This window comes from Cnephaeus nilssonii, assembly GCF_951640355.1.
Source record: "Cnephaeus nilssonii genome assembly, chromosome: 13".
NCBI classification, from domain to species: domain Eukaryota; kingdom Metazoa; phylum Chordata; class Mammalia; order Chiroptera; family Vespertilionidae; genus Cnephaeus; species Cnephaeus nilssonii.
The window spans coordinates 28733172-28755482 of NC_137084.1; the positions used below are offsets into that span (position 1 = coordinate 28733172).

A 22311-nucleotide genomic window follows, 5' to 3' on the forward strand; every position below is an offset into this window, starting at 1 on the left:
GTAGCTAATTTTTATTGAGTACTTACTATGGTCCAGCACTGCTACACAAGATTAATCTCCACAAGAACTCTCAGGTGGGTATCAGTATCCCCATTTTACAGATGAGAAAACTGAGGCATAACTGCTAAGAAAGCTTACGTGGCGGCTAATTAAGGTGAATCCAAGATCTGAACCCAGGATGACTGATTGCAGAGGCTTATGATTTTTAACCTAACATGGAAAAATAACTGACTGCAAAACTGCTGGAAGCATCTGACCAAACAACTTTATCCTAGGACTGATAAAGTGGAGAAAACAGAGGCTGCTTTAACTGAGAAACGGGAAATTATGAATCCAGGACACCATTCCATATATTACAGTTCTGCTCAGCGCCACTTCCCCACCTACCTGCGGAGCGTGGGAGAGGCCACGTCGGGGTACTTGGCGCCCGGCTGGAGAGTGGCCTGAGCCGCACTGGGCACAGGCTGGGCTGCTGGGTTCACCTTCACTGAGTTGCAGGAAGCCACGCTCTCGTTGTCGGACGAGATGCCTTTCTCTTTGTCCGTCTGGTTGACCAGACCCGGCAGAGAGCTGCCCAGGGCCGTTTTGCAAGGCTCCCTCAGCTTGGGCACCGGCAGGCCTGCGGACTTGCTGCTGATGTTGGAATCTATGCTGCTGGTACTAGACCTGTTCCCAGCCCCATTGCGGCTGGTGGACTTACTGGGCCGCGGCAGACTCCGGTACTGCAAGTTTGTCCGGGAGCTGAGGGACAGGTACCCGTCGTCCTGGTTCTGAGCCCCGTCCATGCTCGTCTTCCGGCCAGTGGACCGACCCACAAGCGCTGACGACTTTGGGATTTTGCCCAGCGTGGCTGACCTGCTGGTGACGGTGGCCCCGCTGGCTGTGATCATGGCCAGACCGGCGGCCGAGCCACTCTGCTTCTTGAACCCAAAGCTGTTGGCATTGGCTGTGGGCGTCCTGGCGCTGCCGGGGAGGGGCTTTTTGGATTCGTCCCCACTGCTGCGGCCGGCGTCGGATGGGGAGCGCTTCACCTGGGAGGCTTTGGGAGAGAGCCTTCCTTTCTCGGACACCTTCGCATCGTCTGTTTTTCCTGAGAGAGAAATCGGCAAAATTAACCTGCAAACCGAGAAGCCAGCTCATCAGCTCAGTCTGTTTAAAATCCTCCCTTTCTCCAAAGAACCGGCTCACTTTCCCCTCGGGTAGAGCAGCGCCTTGGGAGGCAGAAGACAGCTTTTTATAAAGACAATCTAGTCTATGACTGTCACTGTGAGCCTTTTAGGAGATGTCAAAGATTCTACTCACTTGCAAAGCAGTCTGAATTTACCCAGAGCAAAGCAAAGCCAGCCAATCACCGCTGTGTCTGGGGAAGAGACCCTGACTTTTACTGACCTTTCTCCCTCTGTCCATTAAAACGATGTTCTTAACCCTTTCAGGAGGCACCCTTGACTTCCTGCAAAAAACACTTCCCCTGTTTACACACACCCTTCAATCATGGAAAATATCAACTCCACATACCAACAGTTTATAAACACTTGACCGTGTGCCCTTGAGGGTTAGCTCCTGCCCAGCACACAATCACACCCGTTCACTACGGCCTCAGCCATGAAACCATCTGCAGACGTTAGCCCTCACACTCACATATTTCCATCTGGATAGAGGAAGAGCTGTGAACCTGCTTGAAAGCGGATTATTAGCAGAGTCGACACCCTGAGAACAAATACCTGAGCATTTACGGGGACTTAAAACCACACACACAATTCCTTGCTAGAGTGACTGCGGTTTTGGTTTTCAAACTGACACCTGTGGATGCAAGACAGTGTCTGCCTCTCACTCACCGGTTCCCGGGGTCTTGAGCATGCCCGCCGGGGCAGCCGGCTTCGTCCTCGGCATGGTGATGCCCACCTGAGCGGTCATGCCTCGCCGCCACGAGCCCGTCTGGGAGATGACGGGGTTCTTCTTGCCCGACGTGCTTTTGTCAGACTCATCAGACACGTCCGAGGGATTCCGCCGCCACTTGGACCCCGGCTCCATCTTTATGCCGCTGTCTGACCCTCCGTCGGACTTCTTGACATCATCTCCGGACCAGAGGGAGTTCCTCTCCACCTGCGAGTGCTTCTCCGCGTCCGTCTGCGGATGAGACTCCGAGTTAGTCCCTCCCAAACCCCAGGTTAGAGAGACCCTCACCACAGAGCAAAAATGCCAATACACAGGACGAATCAAGGGGGAAATAACAACCCCTTGAAAATGATCGGGCCTTGGTACTCTGGTTGGTTATCTTATTAGAAAGCCCTTATTTTGGGGTCCAAGGAAAGTAAAGAATCTAAATGTCTGACAGGGATGTGAGGAAGGAGAGTAAAAGGGGCCAGAAGAACACAAGGGAAAGAGCCCCATAGAGAGCCGTGAGCAGACGGAGATGTGGCGAGAATTCAGCCACCAACTCTGCCACTTGGCGACAGACCTCCTCTAATTTGGGCAGCCTGATCTCTAGCCAGCATCCAGCCTCCTGGCTGTTTCCCTTTGTTCTGCCGGCTCCCTGTCACTCCACTGGCAGTGATATCTTTGAAGCTAGCGCAGCGCCTGCCTAACACTCCTAGCCAGTGAGCGAGCAGGCGAGGGTGGCTGCTCCTTCCACAGGGAGGGAGAGGGGCTGAGAGGAAACACATCCTCCAAAGCCATTCCCCGCAAGCTCACAGCCAGCGGTGCCTGCTCCTACCCCAGCTCCGTGTCTGTGCCCCATCGCCTTGCTCCTCCTGTGGGATTCTGTTCAGACCGGGGGTATAATTCGCCAGCTTTCTTTGGAAGAGCCCTGACCTGCTGGCCATGGAACCCCGGTGTGGACAGAAGTGTGATGTTAACGATTCACCGTGTGAAAAGGCAGGAGCTAACCAGATCACCTTGGGGGCCTCCCTCAGGGTGGGGCCAGGCCAAGGAGATGCCAGTGGGAGAAGCCATGAAGAGAATGGGGATGGGAGGTCAGCCACCCTTTAGGGGGGCCATACTAAGACAGAAGTCCCATAGAGTGGGCACCATCAGCAAGGTAGGAAATCAAAATGATCACCTGGCCAGAATCTGGCCTAATGCCTGTGATCCAAGAGTACACCTTCCTCCACAAAACACACTGGCTGGGTGGGATAAAGTCTAAATACAGACGAGCGGCCCACGCTCAATCGTCTCTCTGTCGCCACCACAGACTCTCTCTCTCTCTCAACCCCTTCACCCCTATGAATTCCACTCATCCACAACAGCCACGTGACGAGTGCGTTCGGTCATTCCTCAACATGTACTGAGTTCCTGCTGCTGGGTACCAGGCACCAGAGCATGAGGAGGGCAAAAACCTCCTCACCTGTGGGGAGCCCGTCACCCCGCTGTGGCGAGGGACAGAGGGAGACTTCCCGCCCTGAGCACAGAGCAGGAGCTTCCTGGAGGCTGGGTGAGCAAATGCGCGAAGAGGCGAGTGCAGGCCTTCCAAGCCACAGCGCATTGTAACAAAACGATGTCATCTGACCCCGGCGACTACCTGGTCCAACAGGGTAAGTAGGTAAGGAGTGTTGTCTTCACCTCAGTGTTACAGATGCGTGGAAGCAAAAGCTCTGCCCGCCCTGTCCCGCCCACCACAGCCCGTGCTCCTTCCTCGGAACAATTCCAGGATATCCATTCAACCGGGATCTCTCAGTGCCCACTCCTTGCAGGTACCGCGCAGGGCCCGAGGATCTGTGGGTAAGACTGGCTCCACACTCCTGGAGTTTACAATCCAGTGGAAGAGGCAGAGACTGCACTAATAAATACAAGTAAATAACTAGTTGTGTTATGAAGGCCGCTATAAGGATTAGGTGTCTGAGAGAGAAATATACTAGTAGGCATTGTCGTAATTTAGATTCAGATAGTGGAGACAGTGTTCAGGTAAGGCCTTTTTGAAGAAGTGCCCTAAAGAATGAAAAGAAACTTGCTATGAGAAGAGTTTAGGGAAGAGTTTAGAGCATGACAGATGAGGGAAGAGCTTGAGCAAAGGCCCTGGGCATGAAAGTGTGGCTTGGGAAGCATTCACCCAAAATGTTTGCCAGGGGCCACTACCTGCCAGGCAAGCTGTGGGGCACTGGGGATACTATAATGAACAAGGTCAAGTACAAATCATTGCTGTCTTATTCAGATACATATTCACACTTTTCAGTACACTCTAAGACAGGGGTCCTCAAACTTTTTAAACAGGGGGCCAGTTCACTGTCCCTCAGACCGTTGGAGGGCCGGACTATAGTTTAAAAAAAAACTATGAACAAATTCCTATGCACACTGCACATATCTTATTTTGAAGTAAAAAAACAAAAAGGCAAAAATACCCGCATGTGGCCCGCGGGCCGTAGTTTGAGGACGCCTGCTCTAAGAGGTACCGAAAACTTAGCATGTACCACATCCTGGGGTTCTGCATTTGTTCTTTTAATATTCACTCCTATGCCTTATTTCCCCTAATAAAATTGTAGCAGTAACAGTAACAACACGTTTTATTAAGCACGTACTATGTGTTAGGCACTGGGCTAAGGTGTCATTTAATTTAATCCTCACCAAAAATCTCCGAGGAAGTTACAGTTCAGTCTCAATCTGACATGAGAAAATTGAGGCACAGAGTGGAAAAGTGTCCAAGGTGACATAGTGAGGAAGTGGAGGTGCAAGGATTCCACAGAGTCCACGTCTTATGCCCTCTATGCCACGCTGCCTTCCTGGAGAAGAAGCCCAAGGACATGAGGCATTTCTGCTTGCCCAGCGGCTCCTAACACAATGCCAGCACCCACTGGAGCCTCTTTCCAGACTGGCTGGCTGGCTGGCTGTTGCCCAGCTCCAAGCCCCGAGAAGCTCCAGCCTAGCCTCTTGGGTGGGACCCCCCAGAACCCCGATTCCACCAGTGGCACAGAGAGTGCTCGTAGCCCTGGCTCAGGGCTGTGGCTTGAGTCCCCCCTCTGGAAAGAACGATCACCCCATCACCACACCCTCACAACTCGGTCCAGGCGGCAGCCTCCCCAGCGCTGCTCTGCACAGTGGGCTTCTGCCTGGGACGCCTGCTGCCTTCAAGTTCGTATCTGTTTAGCAAGCCCTCCCCGAGCCGTACGCCAGACCGTCTGGTGGCTCCACTAGGGATCAAAAGATGAAACGGTCCCAGCCTTTCTGTTCCCAGGGTTTCCAACACAAGCCAGCTGTATCCCCCGTCCCACCCCCACCCCCGCCCCCAACCTCTCGATGCTTTTGTCAGCTGTTCCCATCTCAAATGGCACCTAATGTTGGAAGGATTTCCCTATTGCCCCTACCTGGAAGTCCATTTAGTCACTCAACATCCACGAGGGAAGGTGGGGAAACAGCCATACAGGAGAGGGGAGAGGCCTGAAGCCTGGAGAGTTCGTGACCGAGAGCCCACAGAGGGGAGGCCGATCCTCAGACTGACAGGGTGGAACCAAGGTGGGGCTGAGCAGCGAGGGGATGGGGGGCAGGGCACGATGTGGGGGGAGCATGTGGCCTGGAGTCAGACAGACTTCAGGTTCAAGGACTGGATGCAGCCATTCCTTTGCTGCGTGTGACCCTGCAGGTGGTTTGCCTTCCCCAAGATCATTACCTTGCATATAAAACGGGGGACCAGTAATCCAGAAGAAAGTAAGAAAGAAACAAGGTCACTCTGAGCAGCTACCGAGAACCAGGCACCGAGCGAGGGAGGTCAGATAAAGCGTTTCCGGGGCATCCCCACCCTCACCCTGCAGGTTGGATCTATTTCCTGTCATTTCATGGACGAGGAGGCGGAGGCTTGGAGAGGTTGGTTAGCTTGTCCAGGGATGTCCACACTTTTTCCCTGACCCACAACCTGGTCTGGCTGCCCAGCTCTCCGGGAGGAAGTCAGTCAAGAGGCTGTGGCCCCTCGGCGGGCGAGTGTCTGCCCAGGCGCTGAGAAGCAGCGCACGATGCCCGAGGCGGGTACCTGGGCACGGGTGCCTCAGCAGCGCACGCTCAGGGCTCAACATCCTCGGGGAAAGTCACTTAGACAGGGCCTCCATCCACAAGGATCGCTCCTCCCCACGCGCCTCCTGCTCTTCCAGCAGCTAAATGAGGCCGCTCTCAGGCTTTCCAGACCACACCGTCCTGTTCCTTAGATGTCCTTCCTATTAGCGATTCCTCCGAGGCTTTCGAACCTGAAAACCTAGGCAGGGAACCTGCTTTCCCGGCGACACGCTGAGCCGCTTCTCCCTGACTCTCCCCGCCTTGCCTGGGACACGGTGCTGCCCGTCCACCCAGGGAACCAGGATGTGCGGAACCGGAGTGAGCCCTGGGGAAGGTCGGCCAGGCACCTCTGCCCGCTGCCTGCTGCTGATGGGGAGGAGTAATGGCCCTTCGCATCCCCCAAGTGGTGCAGAGAGGACGGGGGAGGCTGCATCAACACGGATTCAAATATTTGGAGATGCTCCCTGGACAGGAACAAAGAGGTGCCACTAAAAACCCACTTACAGAGAGCATCGCCATAGGCACTTAGTAACTATTGGTGCAAGTCGGTGTCTTATTCCAATTCCTACTTGCTTGGATTTTATTTAAATGTTTCAAACGCAGGTCCTTTTATAGCAAAAACAACCCCGTGGATAGTAAACCCTTTAAGTCCCTTGTAATTAACTCTCTGGTCGTGATCAAGGGACGTGTGTTTTTGAACCTGCTCTGATGTGACGTGAGCTCGATGAAAACAAAGAGCCGGTCAAAGAGGAGCGGCCTGGCATGAACCGGATTCAAGTGCAGCCGACAGGAAAGCATTGGCAGGTCCCAGATGCTCACTCTGTGTCGCTGTGGAAAGTAGATCCCACCCCGGCTTTGTGTGGAGGGAACACCAGGAGCTTCCTCCAACAGTGTTTTGTTGCTTAGTGTGCGCCTTAGGAGCAAGCCTGTTCCTAGCTGGCGAGTAAATAAAAGAGAAACTACTGATTTACTGATCCTCGATGCCTCCCTCCCTCCACGCCCCTCCTCTCCGCCTCCCTCCCTCTCTCTCCTCTCAAGTATCTCCCATAGCCTGCCTGCCCCCTGAATGCAGACACCCGGGGATCAATTCCTTCATTCCCCATTTTAGTATCTAAGGATGCATGGAAGCGGTTGCTATTTATGTTACGTATGTTATGAAATTAGGATGAATAGCAGATAAAAAATTGGTGTCCACAAGGAAAGGAGAACCGGGGGACACTGTGACGTTTGGCAAGTGGAGGCGGGAGGGACACAGGCTGCCCAGGAGCTGGTAACATGTCTAATTACTGACTGAACAGTGATCACACTGGGGCAGTGTGACTTAGGTGTTTGTTTTTTTTAGGTATAAGATTCATATACTGATGTTCCAAATCGTAAGTATACAGCTTGAATAAATTTTATCAGCTTAACTTATATAACTACCACTCAGAAATCAAGCTACAGAAAGAACATTATCAGCACCCCCAAATCTTTGTGCCTCTTTCATCTGGATAGCTTTTCTCCTCTAACAACTACTACAACCCATCCTCCCTCTCCAACAATAATTAGAAATTCTGGCTAAAATAAAAACGCAAGAAGTCACAGGCAAACTACTTAGAGGCTCCACCTAATACATGTCATCAGGCAGTGATCACTCATTTCTGTGGGGCCGAATTACTCCCACTCTCTGACATACCCGCAAAGAAAAGACGCCTTTGAGAGCAAAGAGATACCAAAGCAGTCCCTATCTGTACAGAGTGAGAAACGCCAAGAAAGAAAGCAGATGAGGAAGGGAGTGAACAGACACCGAAGGGAGTGAGCGGAGGGGGCAGGTCAGCTCTGCCCTCCCAAGGTCCCTCTGGGAGACTCTGTCTGGATCAGACCTTCCATGGGTTCACCAGAGGCAGCGGCTGCACGGGTGAGGGGACCCATCATGGGAAAGATTACAGCCCCCATATGCCGGTGTCATGACTGACCAGACCTTGTGCTGCTCAGACTCAACTTGGGGACCAGGCGTGAGGATGGCACTTGGCTTTGCACTAGTGAAATGGGCTGACTAGGCTCAAACCCTCCCTCCGACCATGGAATGGCATGAGGGTGAGTGAATGGTCCCCTGGGAAACTGCTTGGAAAGCAAATATAAGGTGGCACTGTATTCAAATCGTAACAGCTGAGAGTGTAAGGTCGGGGTTGAAAACGCAAGTTTCTTAGGGTGAGGCAGCTGTGCACCCTGGGGCCTGGGTGCTGGGCCAGAGCGGGGGACACCTGGGCATTGCTGATGGTTGCCATTGGAGAACCTAGTTTCAAAGAGGCAATATCTTCTGATTTTTTTCAAGAGAAAAGTTGTGTTGAAATAACACAATTTATAAAATTTCACATGGAATTCAGTTTCAAAGAAAAATAGTACCGTGGGCCCAATAAACCACATCGTCAGGAGGATGTGACCTACACATGGACAGTGCCCAAGCTCCAGTCGGGACGTACTGGTCTTCCCATCCGGGGCTTTCAATCTTTGTTCCCACCTCATCACTCTCAAGGGATCAGACACATGCCTGTGGACGGCTAAGAGGGGACACACACCCCAGGTTAAGAATGGCCACTGAGTCAGAATCCTGTCGTTTTAAAAACAGATTATGAAGCTGAGGCCCAGGAAGGAAACATGGTTTTACCAAGGCCATCACAGTGAGGGTGGCGAAGCCTCTCCACTCCCATTTCCAGTGCCCCGAGCCTGACCCCCTCCCCTGCAGGCAGAGGCCACCATCTGGGGACCAACACACAGGCAGCGAGCAGGAGATTGGGCCCCGTCTCATGGTCCTGGGGATTCTGCTCACCCCTGACGGCCCCCTGGGCCCACAAGACCAAGGCTCTCTGATGGCAGGGCCTTTGGGGGAACCTAGGGGGCGGGACCCTGTTCCTTACCTGCACATCCAGGTTTTTGCGAGAAGAGGCAGGTGTGTTGGCATAGGAGCTGATGGAGGAGCTGGTGTTGATGTCATCAGTGCTGAGGTTGTCTATGGTGTCGCTGATCCCGCTGCTGACGGAGCTGCTGTCATCCCAGCTGCCAAGACAAACACATCCTGAGCATCAGAACCTCCCCCTGCGCCAGCTCACGCTGCCGGTGCCAACATACGCACACCATCCCCGAGGATCCCTTCGCCAGCTCACGCTGCCGGTGCCAACATACGCACACCATCCCCGAGGATCCCTTCGCCAGCTCACGCTGCCGGTGCCAACATACGCACACCATCCCCGAGGCTCCATGTGTCATGAAGCCCCAGACAAAGCTCTTTGCCTTTGACGTGACTCATCTTCATGGGAGCCGCCATTCTTGCTATTTTGGATGGGCAGCTGGGTCCAGTGGCTGCTACAGACCTCCCCCAAAGGGCTGGGTGCTTCCCTGAGCAGTGGTGGCTAAAGAGACTACCCACTTCCTATCCTCAGTTCCGTCTCGGGGACTTTGTAAAAGCCAATGGCCACTTCCCAGGCCTCTCGGCCGAGCAGGAGCCGTGGCTTTGGAGACTGGAGCGGAGAGCGGTGCAGAGAAAGATGCAGCAGCAGCTCCCTCCTTGGGCATCAGAGTAAGTAGGAGAACTCTCGCTGCCATTCGAATACTCTGGACTCCACTCCTGCCTTTCACTCCAAGGCAATGAAAGGCAGCAGGAGCCTGAGAGCTCTACTGGGAGGTCTACCTTTAATCATATCCCAGGATACATCTAAAATAGAATTCTTCATTGCTCACCTCTCAAGTCCATTGAGACCACCCGCACCCCCGGCCGCAGGCAAGTGTCCGGGCAACGATTCTTCTATTTCGTCCTTGCCATCTCCCACACCACCACGGCATCTAAATCCCCCGCCTGGCCCTGCCGTCTCAGCTTGCAATGTGCACCTGCCACCCCACAGTTCAAGCTGCTACCGACTCTGCCTAGGTTACGGCCAACAGGTCGCTGAGCTCCATACCCACTTCTAAACACTCCACTCATGGCAGCCATCTGAAACGTAAGTCAGGTCCTGCTGCACCACGTGCGCATCCTCCAGTGGCTTCTTGGGTACTGAAAACCCACATGCCTACTCTGGTCCTCAAGACCCTCGGAGCGCCTCCCTCCTTAGTCCTGTCTCCACCAGCCTCTCCATCACTCTCTGGCTCTGGCCACATGGGCTCTGCTCCTTCTAAGCCAACAGGGTTCTTGTATTCAGGGCTTTCCACTTGTTGTCCCTCTTCCTGGACACTTGCCGCTGCGTCCTTCTCATCTGAAGTATCACCCCCTCAGAAAGGCCTCTTTCCTGTCCGCCACAGTCCCCCCTCACCCTCCACCCACCAAGCCTGCTGCACTTTCTCCTTTGGTTGCAGGGTGGCAGGTACATCGCAGGTGATTTACTAGTAAACTCATGGGACTATAAAAAAGCGTCTAACACTGCTCTACTTGATCTAGAGAAAATAAGAGCAAGCACTATGGTTTTCCTATGGTACAGGTGGAGAGACTGAGGCTCAGAAAGGCCGGACCACTAGTCAGCGGTGGAGCAGGACTGGGATCTGGCCATTATGACTCCAGAGTCAACCTCTTTCCTGTGACGCCAGGCAGCATTCCTTACGGCAATTTTCAGTGCACCTGGGCACACGGCATGGCTCACTTCCCCGGAGGAAGCCAAGGCTGGCGGGATGAGGCACCAGGTTCAACATCAGACAGCAGGCATGATGAGCCAGCAGCTACTCCTGGGCTGTCTGATAGCAAAGCGCTGACTTAGCCATGGTACCCACCACTCAGCCCTCCACCCGTGTCTTGCCTCGGAAATGCCGGGTGGGTGAGGCCCACCCCCAATAACTCAGAAGAAGTCCTAGTTCATTCCAGCAGCTTATAAGGTGCCTGCCTCCCTGAGCTCTGAGGGGCAGGCAGGATGACAGAGGCTTAGTGAAAATCTGTTTTCATCGCCTTTCCCTTCAGCTCTCCTATTTGGCTTCTAAAAGCCCACCTGGAGGGTCCCACAGAAATGAGGGGAAAATGTGTGCCTGGGTCCCAAGCAGAAGGATCAAGGCAGGAAGCCTGAGGGCTCAGAAGGTGCTGTATGGTGGATGAAGTCACAGGGTCCAGAAGGTCCCAGGCTCCAGGGTCTTCGCAAACATCACGCATGTGATTCCACTGCTTTGGTCTGACCTCCATTTGGCTCCAAATCCTCCTTCGAGACCTTTTCCAGATCCCCAAGCCCTCCCTCACTTCCCTGTACTCTGAGTTCCCCATCGCACACATTTGGGTTCATTTCTATACACTCAGACCATTTTCTAGTCCTCCCTTCCAAATCTGTGCAGAGGCTGCCCGGGGATGGCAGCTGAGTGCACTCAGCTGTCAGGCATAGCGCAGGGCACTTTGCACATATTATACATCTCTCCAGTCCTCCTACCATTCCTGCAAGGCACCTATTACCCTCCCCACTTTACAGATGAAGAAATCAAGGCTGAAAGAATAAGTATGCTGACCAGTGCTTTTCAGTCAATGTTGAATTGGGTTTAAAATGCAGAACTGTCTATCTATTTCAGAACATGTGCTCCCTTCTGGCCTGGGTCACGCCTTTCACAACAAGGGCCAATCACGGAGCACTTGCCATGTGCCAACCAGTCAACATTTGCACAAATTCTCACCAGCTCTCCTGTATACTCAGAGGTGGCCTTGCCTCATCACGAGGAAACTGAGGCTGTGAGAATCATCGTCCAAGGTCACTCTGCAAAGGTAGGGCAGAGCTGGGGGTGAAACGCTACCTGATCCCAGCCCACCTCTTCCCCTGCCAGCACCTGCAGGGTGACACTGCAGTGAGGCCAACCTCGCCTTGTGAGTCACCTCTCCTCCATCTCCAGGCACATAGTAGGTGCTTATTAAACGCCTCTTGACTGAACTCATGTGCAGAGGAGAGATGGGGCACCACATTCTGATGTAAACTCACCACCAGCACTGGATTCGGAGCCCAGGTCCCTCACCACTTCATTCTTTCACAAATCACAACTCTGGGCCTCAGTTTCCTCAGGGGTGACACATGTATGATACCACCTAGGCTCGGGAAAGCATGACGTAACAGATGGAAAAGGACTCAAATCTGTTCTCACAATTAAATTAAAACCCCAAGAGTCTTTCATTGCATTCGCTCTGCAATTAGGAATCTAATGCAGCAAAAAATTCCTATACTCTGATGAAGAAGAAGGAGGACTGATGGGAGAGGTGTGTGGCTGGTGGTTAGGCAGGACGGAAGTTAGTAACAGGTGCCCGTGAATCCAACCCCAGATTTTTTTGCTTTGAAATTGCACCCGCTCTTCCTCTGTGGCCTTTCAACACCAGGATATTATTCTAGTGGGGCCCGGGGCACTGATCACACACCTGACTCTTCCCCCTTAGGACCAGCACATCATGAGGCTTATCCTGAGTTTACAGGAGGTCCTTGTAATTGAGCTGGCCTGAAACGTAGATGTCCGTGATCTGCCCCACAGAAGAGTGGGAGTGGGGCAACTGGTGATGCGATGAAGGGGCAGTGACACCCAGGGAAGCCCATACTGGGCAGAGCGGCCTCAGTGTCCCCCGAGCTGCCCACATGTCAGAAACCAGAGCCGTCCCTGCCCTCGGAAAGCCAGCCACATCTCCTTCACTTCTGGGTCTTTGGGACACTGCGAAGTCTGTCTAGATATAAACCACTTAGTTTCAACTTGTCTTTCCGCCCCAAATTCAGGGCATAAATGGTCACAAGCCGCCAAGGGTAGGTCAGTGAGTCCCAAGATGTATTCTAAGGAAAACTAGCTCCACGAGATGCTCTGTGGTAACGATGCTGCCTTAACGAGGGAACGTGGGCACGCTGGCTCTTCTGTGCCCCTCGTAGAGATCCACGTTGTACATGCACCTCTTACTGGCTCTGAAGTCCTGGAATGATCTCTTTAATGTCATCTAAAATAGTACTGCCCAAACTTGTATGACCACACAGGAGACGCTGGGAAGAATGAAAACACAACTCTGGGAAAAGTGCAATTGAAGCCAAGAGCTGTCAGCCGTCAGTCACTCCATCCTCAGCAGCCCGGAAGGCAGCGAGCAGAGGGAAGCAGTGTCCAGAGGAATGGCGCCCGTGGGCTCCTGCGTCCAGCTGTTCCTAAAGCAGGAGCACCCCTGGGAGACCAAGCGGTGGGAACTAATTCTTTCTTTTGCTCAGAACTGGTTTGCTTAGTTTTTTACCACTTGGTACACCCATGCCAACTAGTGGGGAATTGCAATTTGTTTGTAAAGTGGCTCCAGACATGTGGCCAAGAGTCAGACAGGAAAAATGTGGAAGGCATGCAGAACCCATTCAGGCAGCAAGGACATTAGTGGAATCCAGTCAAGTGGCAAAGGAAATTAGGTGCAACCCAGGATGGGGAACGAAAGTCCATTGACCCATGTCGGGCGATAAATGTTGAAAGAGGTTACAAAAACTGATTACAACTGAAACTTGAAAGAAGCCGAGAGGACGTGTGTTTACTGTGTGGTGAAATGAGACTCCAGCCCAGAGGCCGGAGGGACCCCCATGACACAGCAGAAAGAAGGGCCGTGTTTCCAGGTATGGCTCTTGAGCGGTCATTCTGGAATACGAGTTGGCCATTCCTGCCTCATGGTCTTCAATCTGATGGGCAAAACCATAGGCTGGTCCTGGACCCACCTGAGATGATAAACCTACTACTCTTAGTTGGGAGAAATGATGTTAAATCCTGGAAAGGGTTAAAAGGATGAAGAGAGATGATGAAGTAAATGACAATAAATATTAATACTTAACTTTAGGATGAAATTTTTCTGGCCATTGGGATAATCTTTATATACTAATAAAAGGGCAATATGCAAATGGTCAGCATGCCCTCACGTGTAATGACCAATCAGCAGGCTGCGTGCGCAGCAGGCATGGGTGGGCGGGGACTTGCATCACACCATCACAATCCATCACCAGGAGGCCTGGGACCCGGTGGAGGCCTTTGTGTGGCTCCACTGAAGGTCTGGAGGCTCCGCGCGGCCCGGCATGGAGGCGGGGCCTGGCAGAGGCCTCCGTGTGGTGAGGCCTGGGGGTCCCGCGGCTCCACGCAGCGCAGAGGCGGGACCCCTGGCTCTGGCCTACCTCTTTGGGGCAATCCATCGAGGAGCCCCAGATGGGTGGGCGGGGCCTACCTCTTTGGGGCGATGGATCTCAGGGCTCCCGCACTGTGACAGGGCACAGGCCAGGCTGGGGGAGTACCCCCCACCCCGGTGCACGAATTTCATGCACCAGGCCACTACTTTATAATATTTAAAGGGGTATAAGACATACTAGAGAATTTGAAAAACAGTCTTGTGATGTCAATTTTAAATAAATACTGATTTCTGATAAGATTTTTAAGATAAAAGATTTTAAAATTACATTCAGATATAAAAAGAATGGGAGTGTTTGAGATAATTTACGACATTTGTGACTGTAATGGATTTGTAAGAGTTGGCTAAGTGTTTAGAAAGATTTTGCTTGTGAGGCTGGTAAGTCTACCCTGTCAGACATATGAAGAGCTGGAGGAAACCAGGTTAGTTAAATTTGTGAACACAGCCTGAATTATTGAAGAAAACGATCCAAGTTTACACACAGTACTAATTGTTTAAATTCATTTTGTTCAATCTGAATGAGTAATCAGATAAGAAGTGGCCATCCTCTTAATTTATGCAAAACCACTTGGTTTACAGGTGATATTTGTAAGAGAGTGTCGGTTTAAAAATTAAAACTTCAATAAACTGTATAGTAAAACCTGATTAAGTCTAAGAAGCTCTTTTTGGGCACCAAGCATTCCTCAGACGTGTGGGAAGATGTTAAAGGAGCTTTCACTTTCTAAATGGATGACTTTTACATGAATGACCAGAAGAATCGATGAACTCAAGAAAGCATTTCCCCTCTTCACTTTCCCCTCTTCACTCTAGCTCACCTTTGCTCTACACTGTAAGACTTCCAAGGCTACTCCAAAGACCTTAGTGGAAAAAGCCTTGTGCTCCTTTTTTTTTTTTTTTTTTTTAACTTTAAGGCAGCATGTCATGGATATGCCCTACAAATTCGTTGGCTGAGATATTTGGAGAAATGGCAAGAAGATGCATCCACTGATTCCTCACAATCATCAACACTGGCTATTGTTCAAGAGCACCATTTCCCAGGCAGATCACAGTCATGGACCTTTTTCTCTACTCCGTGAAGTGTCCTCCATTGGTCCAGCAGACAACGGCACAAATGGAATTATAAGCAATCAGATCTGAAAATGACGTTCACCTCCTTTTAGCCAATGGTGGGAAGAAGGAATTCCATCAAATGTTTGCTATTTTTCCTCAAGACTCCGAAACTCAGTATTTTTGGATCCTGAGGCAGGGGCCTTGAATGCAGGGATCGAGCCAGCAACCAAGATACGTGCCCTTGACGGAAATCGAATCCAAAACCCTTCAGTCCAAGGACCAATGCTTTAACCACTGAGCAAACCAGGTAGGGTGGCCAAGCCAACATTTTTAATCTTTTATTACTTTAATAGATTTTGATTGATTTCAGAGAGGAAGGGAGATGGAGAGATTGAAGCATCAATGATGAGAATCATTGATCAGTTGCCTCCTGCACGCCCCCTACTGGGGATCGAGCCCACAACCTGGGCATGTGCCCTGACTGGAATCCAACCTGGGACCCTTCAGTCCGCAGGTCGACGCTCTATCCACTGAGCCAAACCGGCTAGGGCCCAAGACAACATTTTAACCAGAAGCAAGGCTCTCAAGGCCTCGGCTCTTTGTCTGCTCCTCTTGGAGAAATACAGATGAGAAGAGAGGGGGGAAAAAAAAAAAGTGACCAGGAAATCCATCCAAAACTGGAAAGGCCCATAAAACCAGGAGAACCAGTTTCAGAGTCTTCCAAGGGATGCTGACATCACCGTGTCAGGAATTCAAATGCCACTCAGAGGGCTTAAAGCACAACGGGAACAGCTCAAACACAAGCTATCTGCTACGGAAGCACAGGTGAAAGAGTCATAAATTATTCCGGCTTCTCACACCACACTCGCTGTTTTCCTCACTGCTGCGGGAGCCAGCATTCCACAGAACTGAGCAGGGGAACGGGCTTTCGCCAGGCCCCCCGAAGCACCACTGTTTTTAAATCTCAGACTCCTCTGGGAGTAGGTGGATGCAGCAGGAATCTGTGATGGTCTTGAGTGAGTGTGGTATCACATTGATAATTTCATCTCCCATGAAGCGAAAAGGCAAAACAGAACCCTAAGGTTAGAGGGATGATTAAACGGATTTTTCCACTAGGATTTACACGCCCGGCCTCGAGGATTCCTGGCTTTTAGCAAGAGACTGGGACTCTGGGAACAGGAGTTAGTGAAGGTTCTGGAAGGTCATTACACTTTTCAGATGGACGCCCCACGAGATACTGTTGTTTATTCAAGGGAAAGACATGCTAAACGACGTTGTAAAAAAGTCCGATGGCAGATATCTATTGGTTCTCTGCTCACTAATAAGCCGCAGCAGGTCAGCAGAGATGCAGTACTGTAACTGTGGTTCTGATAAGCAATCTTCACAAAGCAGAGTCCCCCCACCCCCACCCCACTCTCCTGCTCCAAAGACTCCATCTGCTTCCAGGAGGGCCTAACGTCCTCAGAAACAGTCTGGGCCACCCCGTCCCCTTTCTGCCGCTTTTCTGGTAACCAAACGCACTGCAGAGCCACGCCAAGGACTGTGTCCAGGCCTTACCTGCTCACTTTTCCAGTTCTGCTCCAGAATCCCAGCAGAGCCCTTTTACACCACTGGCTGTCCGTGCCCCCTGCCAGACAGCTGTATTCAGTTGCAAAAGCCCAGACTGGTGGAACTTGTTTTCTGGCTATTGTTCAAGGCAATTGTTCCTTCCAAACCCCAGGGCCCAGGCTGGAATGAGATCCTTCGGTGTGGATGAGTGAGCAAGCCCAACCGCAGGCTCGGCAGTAACCCGGAGGTAAGGGAAAGGGTTTGGCTACCTACGGTTCCCACCAGACAGGTATGTTAACTATTTCCTCCCCAGGAGGTTTTCTCAAGAGCATCATCTCTAACCACTGCTGGGCCTATTAGGAAAACTCACTTTCAAAGAATGCAACAGGGCTCGGCAGAGGCCCACCTTCCACTGTCTATCTGGGAAGGATAATCATATCATAGCCAACTTTAACTGAAGTTCAAAGTTGTGCCAGACTCTGTGCTAATTAGATGTCTTGCATTATTTCATTTAATCCTCACAACTCGATGATAAAAAGAATAATGCTCAATGTGCCAGGCCCTGCCACTTTAGTTTCTCCCAGGTACTGTCAGGCTAATACTATACCCATTCTACAGTTGAGATGGCTGAGGCTTGGAAAGATAGGCCCGAAGGCCACACAAGTAGGAAATGCTGAAGCTGGAACTCAAACATAAAACCAAGGGTATTCAACTGTTGGGGGCAGAAATAGAATGTTGGGACCAGCTACAATGATAAGAAATGTTAACCGTGATTGTTTTGTTCCGATTTTTCAAAAAAGCACAGTCCAACCTGCTAGGAGTTGTACGTGGGACCTGGGAGCTAACCTGGAAATTTGGCAAAGATTAACAACTTTATGCAGAAACCAGAGGTGTGGGCCTTTGCAAATCCCCAACCCTTTGCATACCCCCCCAGCCCTTCGCATTGCATATAAAGTGCCCATTTTGCATACCTATTCTTATCCCTGCAGCTGGCTTATGGTGGGGGCAGAGCAGATTTTTGTGGATGACCTGCTGCTCTCCCATGCTGCCAGCATTATCGGAATAAACGCTCATATAGGATTCAATCCTGTCTCTGCTGAATTGGCTCAAGTAGTGACAGGTAGACAATTGATAGTCTGGTTATTGAATTATTTGACATATTTTAATGAACACCTATTATATGTATTAGAAAGACTTTAAAGTTTTCCACACCAAAAAGAAAAAAAAAGGTACAGTTACTCAAATAAAACTACAAGCGAGCCACTACTCTCCAGGGTTCACCTCTGGATCAGCCTACATGGCTTGCAGTTCTGGTGCAAAATGACCCAGAACCTGAGCTCAAATTAAACCATGGGCAGAGGTGGACACTAATCCCAGAACACTGAGTCTCATCTAGCAGGGCCAGGGTACCTCAGAGCCCCAGAGGCTCTGGATGGAGGCGGCACAGGCTCCGGAGAGAAGGGTAAAGCAGATCTGTGTCTGAACTCTGGCTCTGTCATCTACTGTTATGACAGCAGCCTCTCCTCCAGGCTCAGGGCTCCTTCTGGGTGATATGGTGCTAGTAACACCCAGCCCTCATAGCCTTTTGTTGGCACCAAATCAGAACTCCAGGCACACAGGAGATAACCGGCTCCCGTCAGCTGCGGTCCAGGACCCAGGGGACCCGCAGGGACTGCAGGAAGGAGATGCAGGCCCACACTGTGAAATAGATGATAACGTTCAAGTGCAAAAACTTGCTTCTTTCTGCCATAAATGGACAGTGTCCCGGGGGAGAGGCAGCGTCTACAGACGGTGCCAGGTGCAAGGCCGGTCGTTTGGGGAGGAGAGAGGGACCACCGGCCCCTTAAAGAGGGCTGGAAGGGGATTTAGCAGCACTCAGAATGCCCCGGGTTGAGTTTCACCCCAAGCCACCTTTGTCCCATTTTGGTAACTCATTCCTTGAACAAGTAGGTGGTCCCCTGAGTAAGCGTGAAATTCCTCCCTTTGGCTTGGTTGGGATGGAAACCCCAGCGCTCTGGTCCAGATGCCTTAGACCCTCATTGTTACAATAGGCACCAGCCTGTCTGCTGACCTCAGTTACACAAAGCCCTCCTCCTCCCAGGCTCCGGAGAGGGCTGCAGACATTCGGTCCACTGCCTGAAGCTTTTGCCAAAGATCTCCACAAACCCACCCTGGTGCTCTGTTTACCAGAAGATACATGGACCCTCAACATCCACAGAATTCAGCATATTTTATATAGCTAATGAAAATAACAGGCAACATGTACACAAGGTGAGACCTTTTCACAGTGGGCTCCAGGCACCTTGCTAAGTATTTTACATACATAATCCCACACACTCCTCCTCTCCATTACCCCGTAAGGCACAAACTGTTAATGTTCCCTTCTCATAGATGTGGAAACTGAGACTTACAGTGGCTAGTTGACCTGCTCAAGGTGTCAGAGGTAATAAATGGAGCTGGATTTGAACCTGGATCGGCCAGATTCCGAAACCCAAGCTCTTCTTAACCTCATTCATTCAACCTAAGAGCAGAGAGAAAGATGCTTTTAAATAGATCCTGGTCATAAAAGAACGCAGGTCTCCCACTTGTTATCCAAAAAGCCCAGGATACTTTTTAATGCAATCATTATTCTTAAAACATCTCCAATTAGTTAAAAGGCGAGGGGTAGGGGAGAAGAATTCCAGACAGGGCACTGGCTGTCTGGACAGATGGAGGGGGTTGTGGAACCCCAGCACTCCCATTACCCCTCTGCACCTCCCTTGCTCCCCTTACCTCCCAATACATTTTAGGGGGTCTGGTAACCTGAATGCACAAAACAAAACGCAACAGCCTCAGGGCAGCTGACAGAGGTGGCTGTACCCCAAAACCAATCTGGCCTCACTTTGCAGTTCGACAGGGGCCTGCCCCTTCTGGGGCAATGGGGTAGGGCAGTGGTCGGCAAACTCATTAGTCAACAGAGCCAAATATCAACAGTACAACAATTGAAATTTCTTTTGAGAGCCAAATTTTTAAAACTTAAAACTATATAGGTAGGTACATTGTTATTAACTTAATTAGGGCACTCCTAAGCTGGCCTTTGCTAAAAACTCAAGGGGCCAAAGAGCCTTATGTGGCTCGTGAGCCTCAGTTTGCCGACCACTGGGGTAGGGGAAGGAACTCATATCAAGAAACAACCAAAGTTAGTGTCACAACCTGAGAGCAGCTCAGCCCGAATTAGCCACCCAGCACACGTGAGCAGCCAGTGCCAAGCGTGGGTCAGCATTAACATGCTGGGTGTACAACCTCTCCCTCCAGGACTCCTTAAGTTCAGCTTTTCAGGAGGCAGCCCCAGAGTTCCAGGGCACAGTCCCGGCTACCCAAGGCCAGCCCCAAGGCTATGAACCTCCCCAGATTTGATTTCCGCTTTAGGCTTCCACCCCCTCTGAACTAGGTATAAGCACAAACCCAGCCACGGATCTATCCATCTGCCCAGGAGCCTCAAAGAGATCGGAGACACCCAGGTAGGTACTGTAGCAAAGGCAGAGTTGCTTCTTAATTAAGGTGACCAATTTTTTGGGACTTTTTTAAAACACCGTGGGACGCGGGACAAATTGTTAAAAATCGGGACTGTCCCGCCAAAAGCGGGACGATCTGGTCACCTTATTCTTAATATACACCCCCCTCCCACCCAGAAACCAGCAGAGTCTGAGTAGCTGGGGCTGGTGAACTTTGGTGAGTTCTTCACAACAAATAGTGCCTTCACCCAGCTGACCCACATTTAAACTCGCAGATTAAACCATCCCAGCCATCTCCCATGCCCAACAAGGAAGGGTGGTGGAGGGGACCTGGGTTCAATCCCTGCTCTGCTTATTAGCTGTGTGACCTTGAGAAAGTTACTTAACCTCTCTTAGTCCCAACTGCCTCACCGCAAAATTAAGGATAATACTGCCGGTTTTGCAACAAAAATTAACTGAGACATTGTCTGTTAGATGCCTGGCAAGTAGTAAGTGGTAACAAACGTTGTTTTCTCCTCCCCTTGTCTGGACTAAAAATAATGTTCCTCTTTGGGCAGTTTTATAGCAGCCCTAACAAACAAGACAAGTACTCATATTTAAATCTCCCATGCCATCTCTCCTGGAGCCTAGTTTCCAGAAAAAAACCCACCCAGTCATTTGTAGTATTAGTAAAATCAACCGCAAGTTCCCCCAGCTTCTTAGATTCCAAACAAAACCTCCAACTGCAAGTCATTTTAATCAGGGCACTGGGAACCACTAGCAGTTCTTGTGTGGCAGAGGGAGGGGGATGTGGGGGCGGACAATGCCTCTATCCAGCTCCCCCCTCCCACCCACGCTGAAAAATCCCCCCCCCCCCAAAAAAAAAAACCCCACCTGAAATAAGGGCCTAAAACAGCTGGGTGGTCAATGCTGTTTTTCAGTATCAGTAGCCTAAGTTGATAAGATGGTCTGGGAAATATTGGCATTACCCAAATGACCAGGTGGACTAAGGACATTGGGGTCATGCTCCAGCTCCCTCTAAAACTATGAAGTTAAGAATGAAAGGGGATGGGGGGGTCAGGGGAGAAGGGTGCTGAATTTCCTGTCTAGAGACTTCCCCAGCACAGAGCCCACGGGGACTTCAGCAGCTGCAGCCACTGGCTGCTCTCTGCCCGGCTTTCTAATACCATTCGGCTTTCTAATACCATTCAAGGAACGACAAGACAGGACATGCACCGTACCCGCCTCCAAGCCCCAGATTTTAGGAAATCGTCCTACCTTGTAAGGTTCCTAGGCCAGAGCATTTCACTACATTGTGGTCCTTGGAGAAAGTGGACAAAGACGCTGAATGAATCTCAGGATGGCAGCTCGTCAGCGAGCTGAGCCAGCCCACTTCACGCCAGGGAGTCCCAGGCACCCAGCTACTCTGCTACTAAAGGACCAGCTAGGAGGGGATCACCATTCCGAAGCCCAGGAAAGGAATCCGACCCACCAACAAAATTAACCCATAAAATGCTGAAGGATCCAGAGGTCAGGCCCCCGCGGTAGTATCAAGTCAGCTGTGAAAAGTTTCAGCAAAGCAAAAGCTAACACCAAGCTCTGAAACTGTTACCGTAAAGCACTGAGTACAAGGGCCCTCCATGCGGTCCCAGAGAGTCTGCAAGGGTGGATCAAGTTGAATAAAATCTAAATGTGAGAAAATATTTTAAATCCCCTTGGACTGTACCAAAACGTTGGAAAAGTCTTTTCAGTGAAAAGTGCTACTTTTAATAATGAGACAAACATCACTAATGATGACATTTCTTAGCTTATTACATCAACAATTGAATGCAAAGCATTTGATTGAAATGATTAGCCTACAGAGATACCTTCTGAATCCCAAGGAGAAAGACACCTAAGTGCATAGTTACAATGACATACATTTCTTCCTGGTGATGTCAATTTTGATGTAGTGCCAACAAAAATGTGCATTAATTCCTCATGCTACTTGTTCGTTTTTTCTTTTTTAAAGAAGCTGAGTCTAGGCATAGCTACTTTAAACATTATGGTACAGAGGCTGAGAGGGGAGTTGGGACAGGACAGAGTCCCAGTTCTGGGATGGGAAGGGGTTGCACCAGCTAATCCCCTATTAAAACCTGTAATCAAGGAATTCAAAAGGAACCATGTAAACAG

The 22311-nt window shown here is 50.8% G+C and overlaps 1 protein-coding gene across 6 annotated transcripts in view; it reads right to left on the reverse strand.

Moving 5' to 3' along the window:
- Positions 1–22311, reverse strand: part of NAV2 (neuron navigator 2) — a 370532-nt gene that overhangs the window by 61895 nt on the left and 286326 nt on the right. For all 6 annotated transcript variants that reach the window (XM_079786933.1, XM_079786930.1, XM_079786929.1 and 3 more), the window contains exons 12-14: positions 8871–9009; positions 1836–2127; positions 388–1090 (exon numbers count right to left, since the gene is read on the reverse strand). In XM_079786933.1, the coding sequence (XP_079643059.1) occupies positions 388–1090; positions 1836–2127; positions 8871–9009 (1134 nt within the window). The remainder of the gene's footprint in view (positions 1–387; positions 1091–1835; positions 2128–8870; positions 9010–22311) is intronic.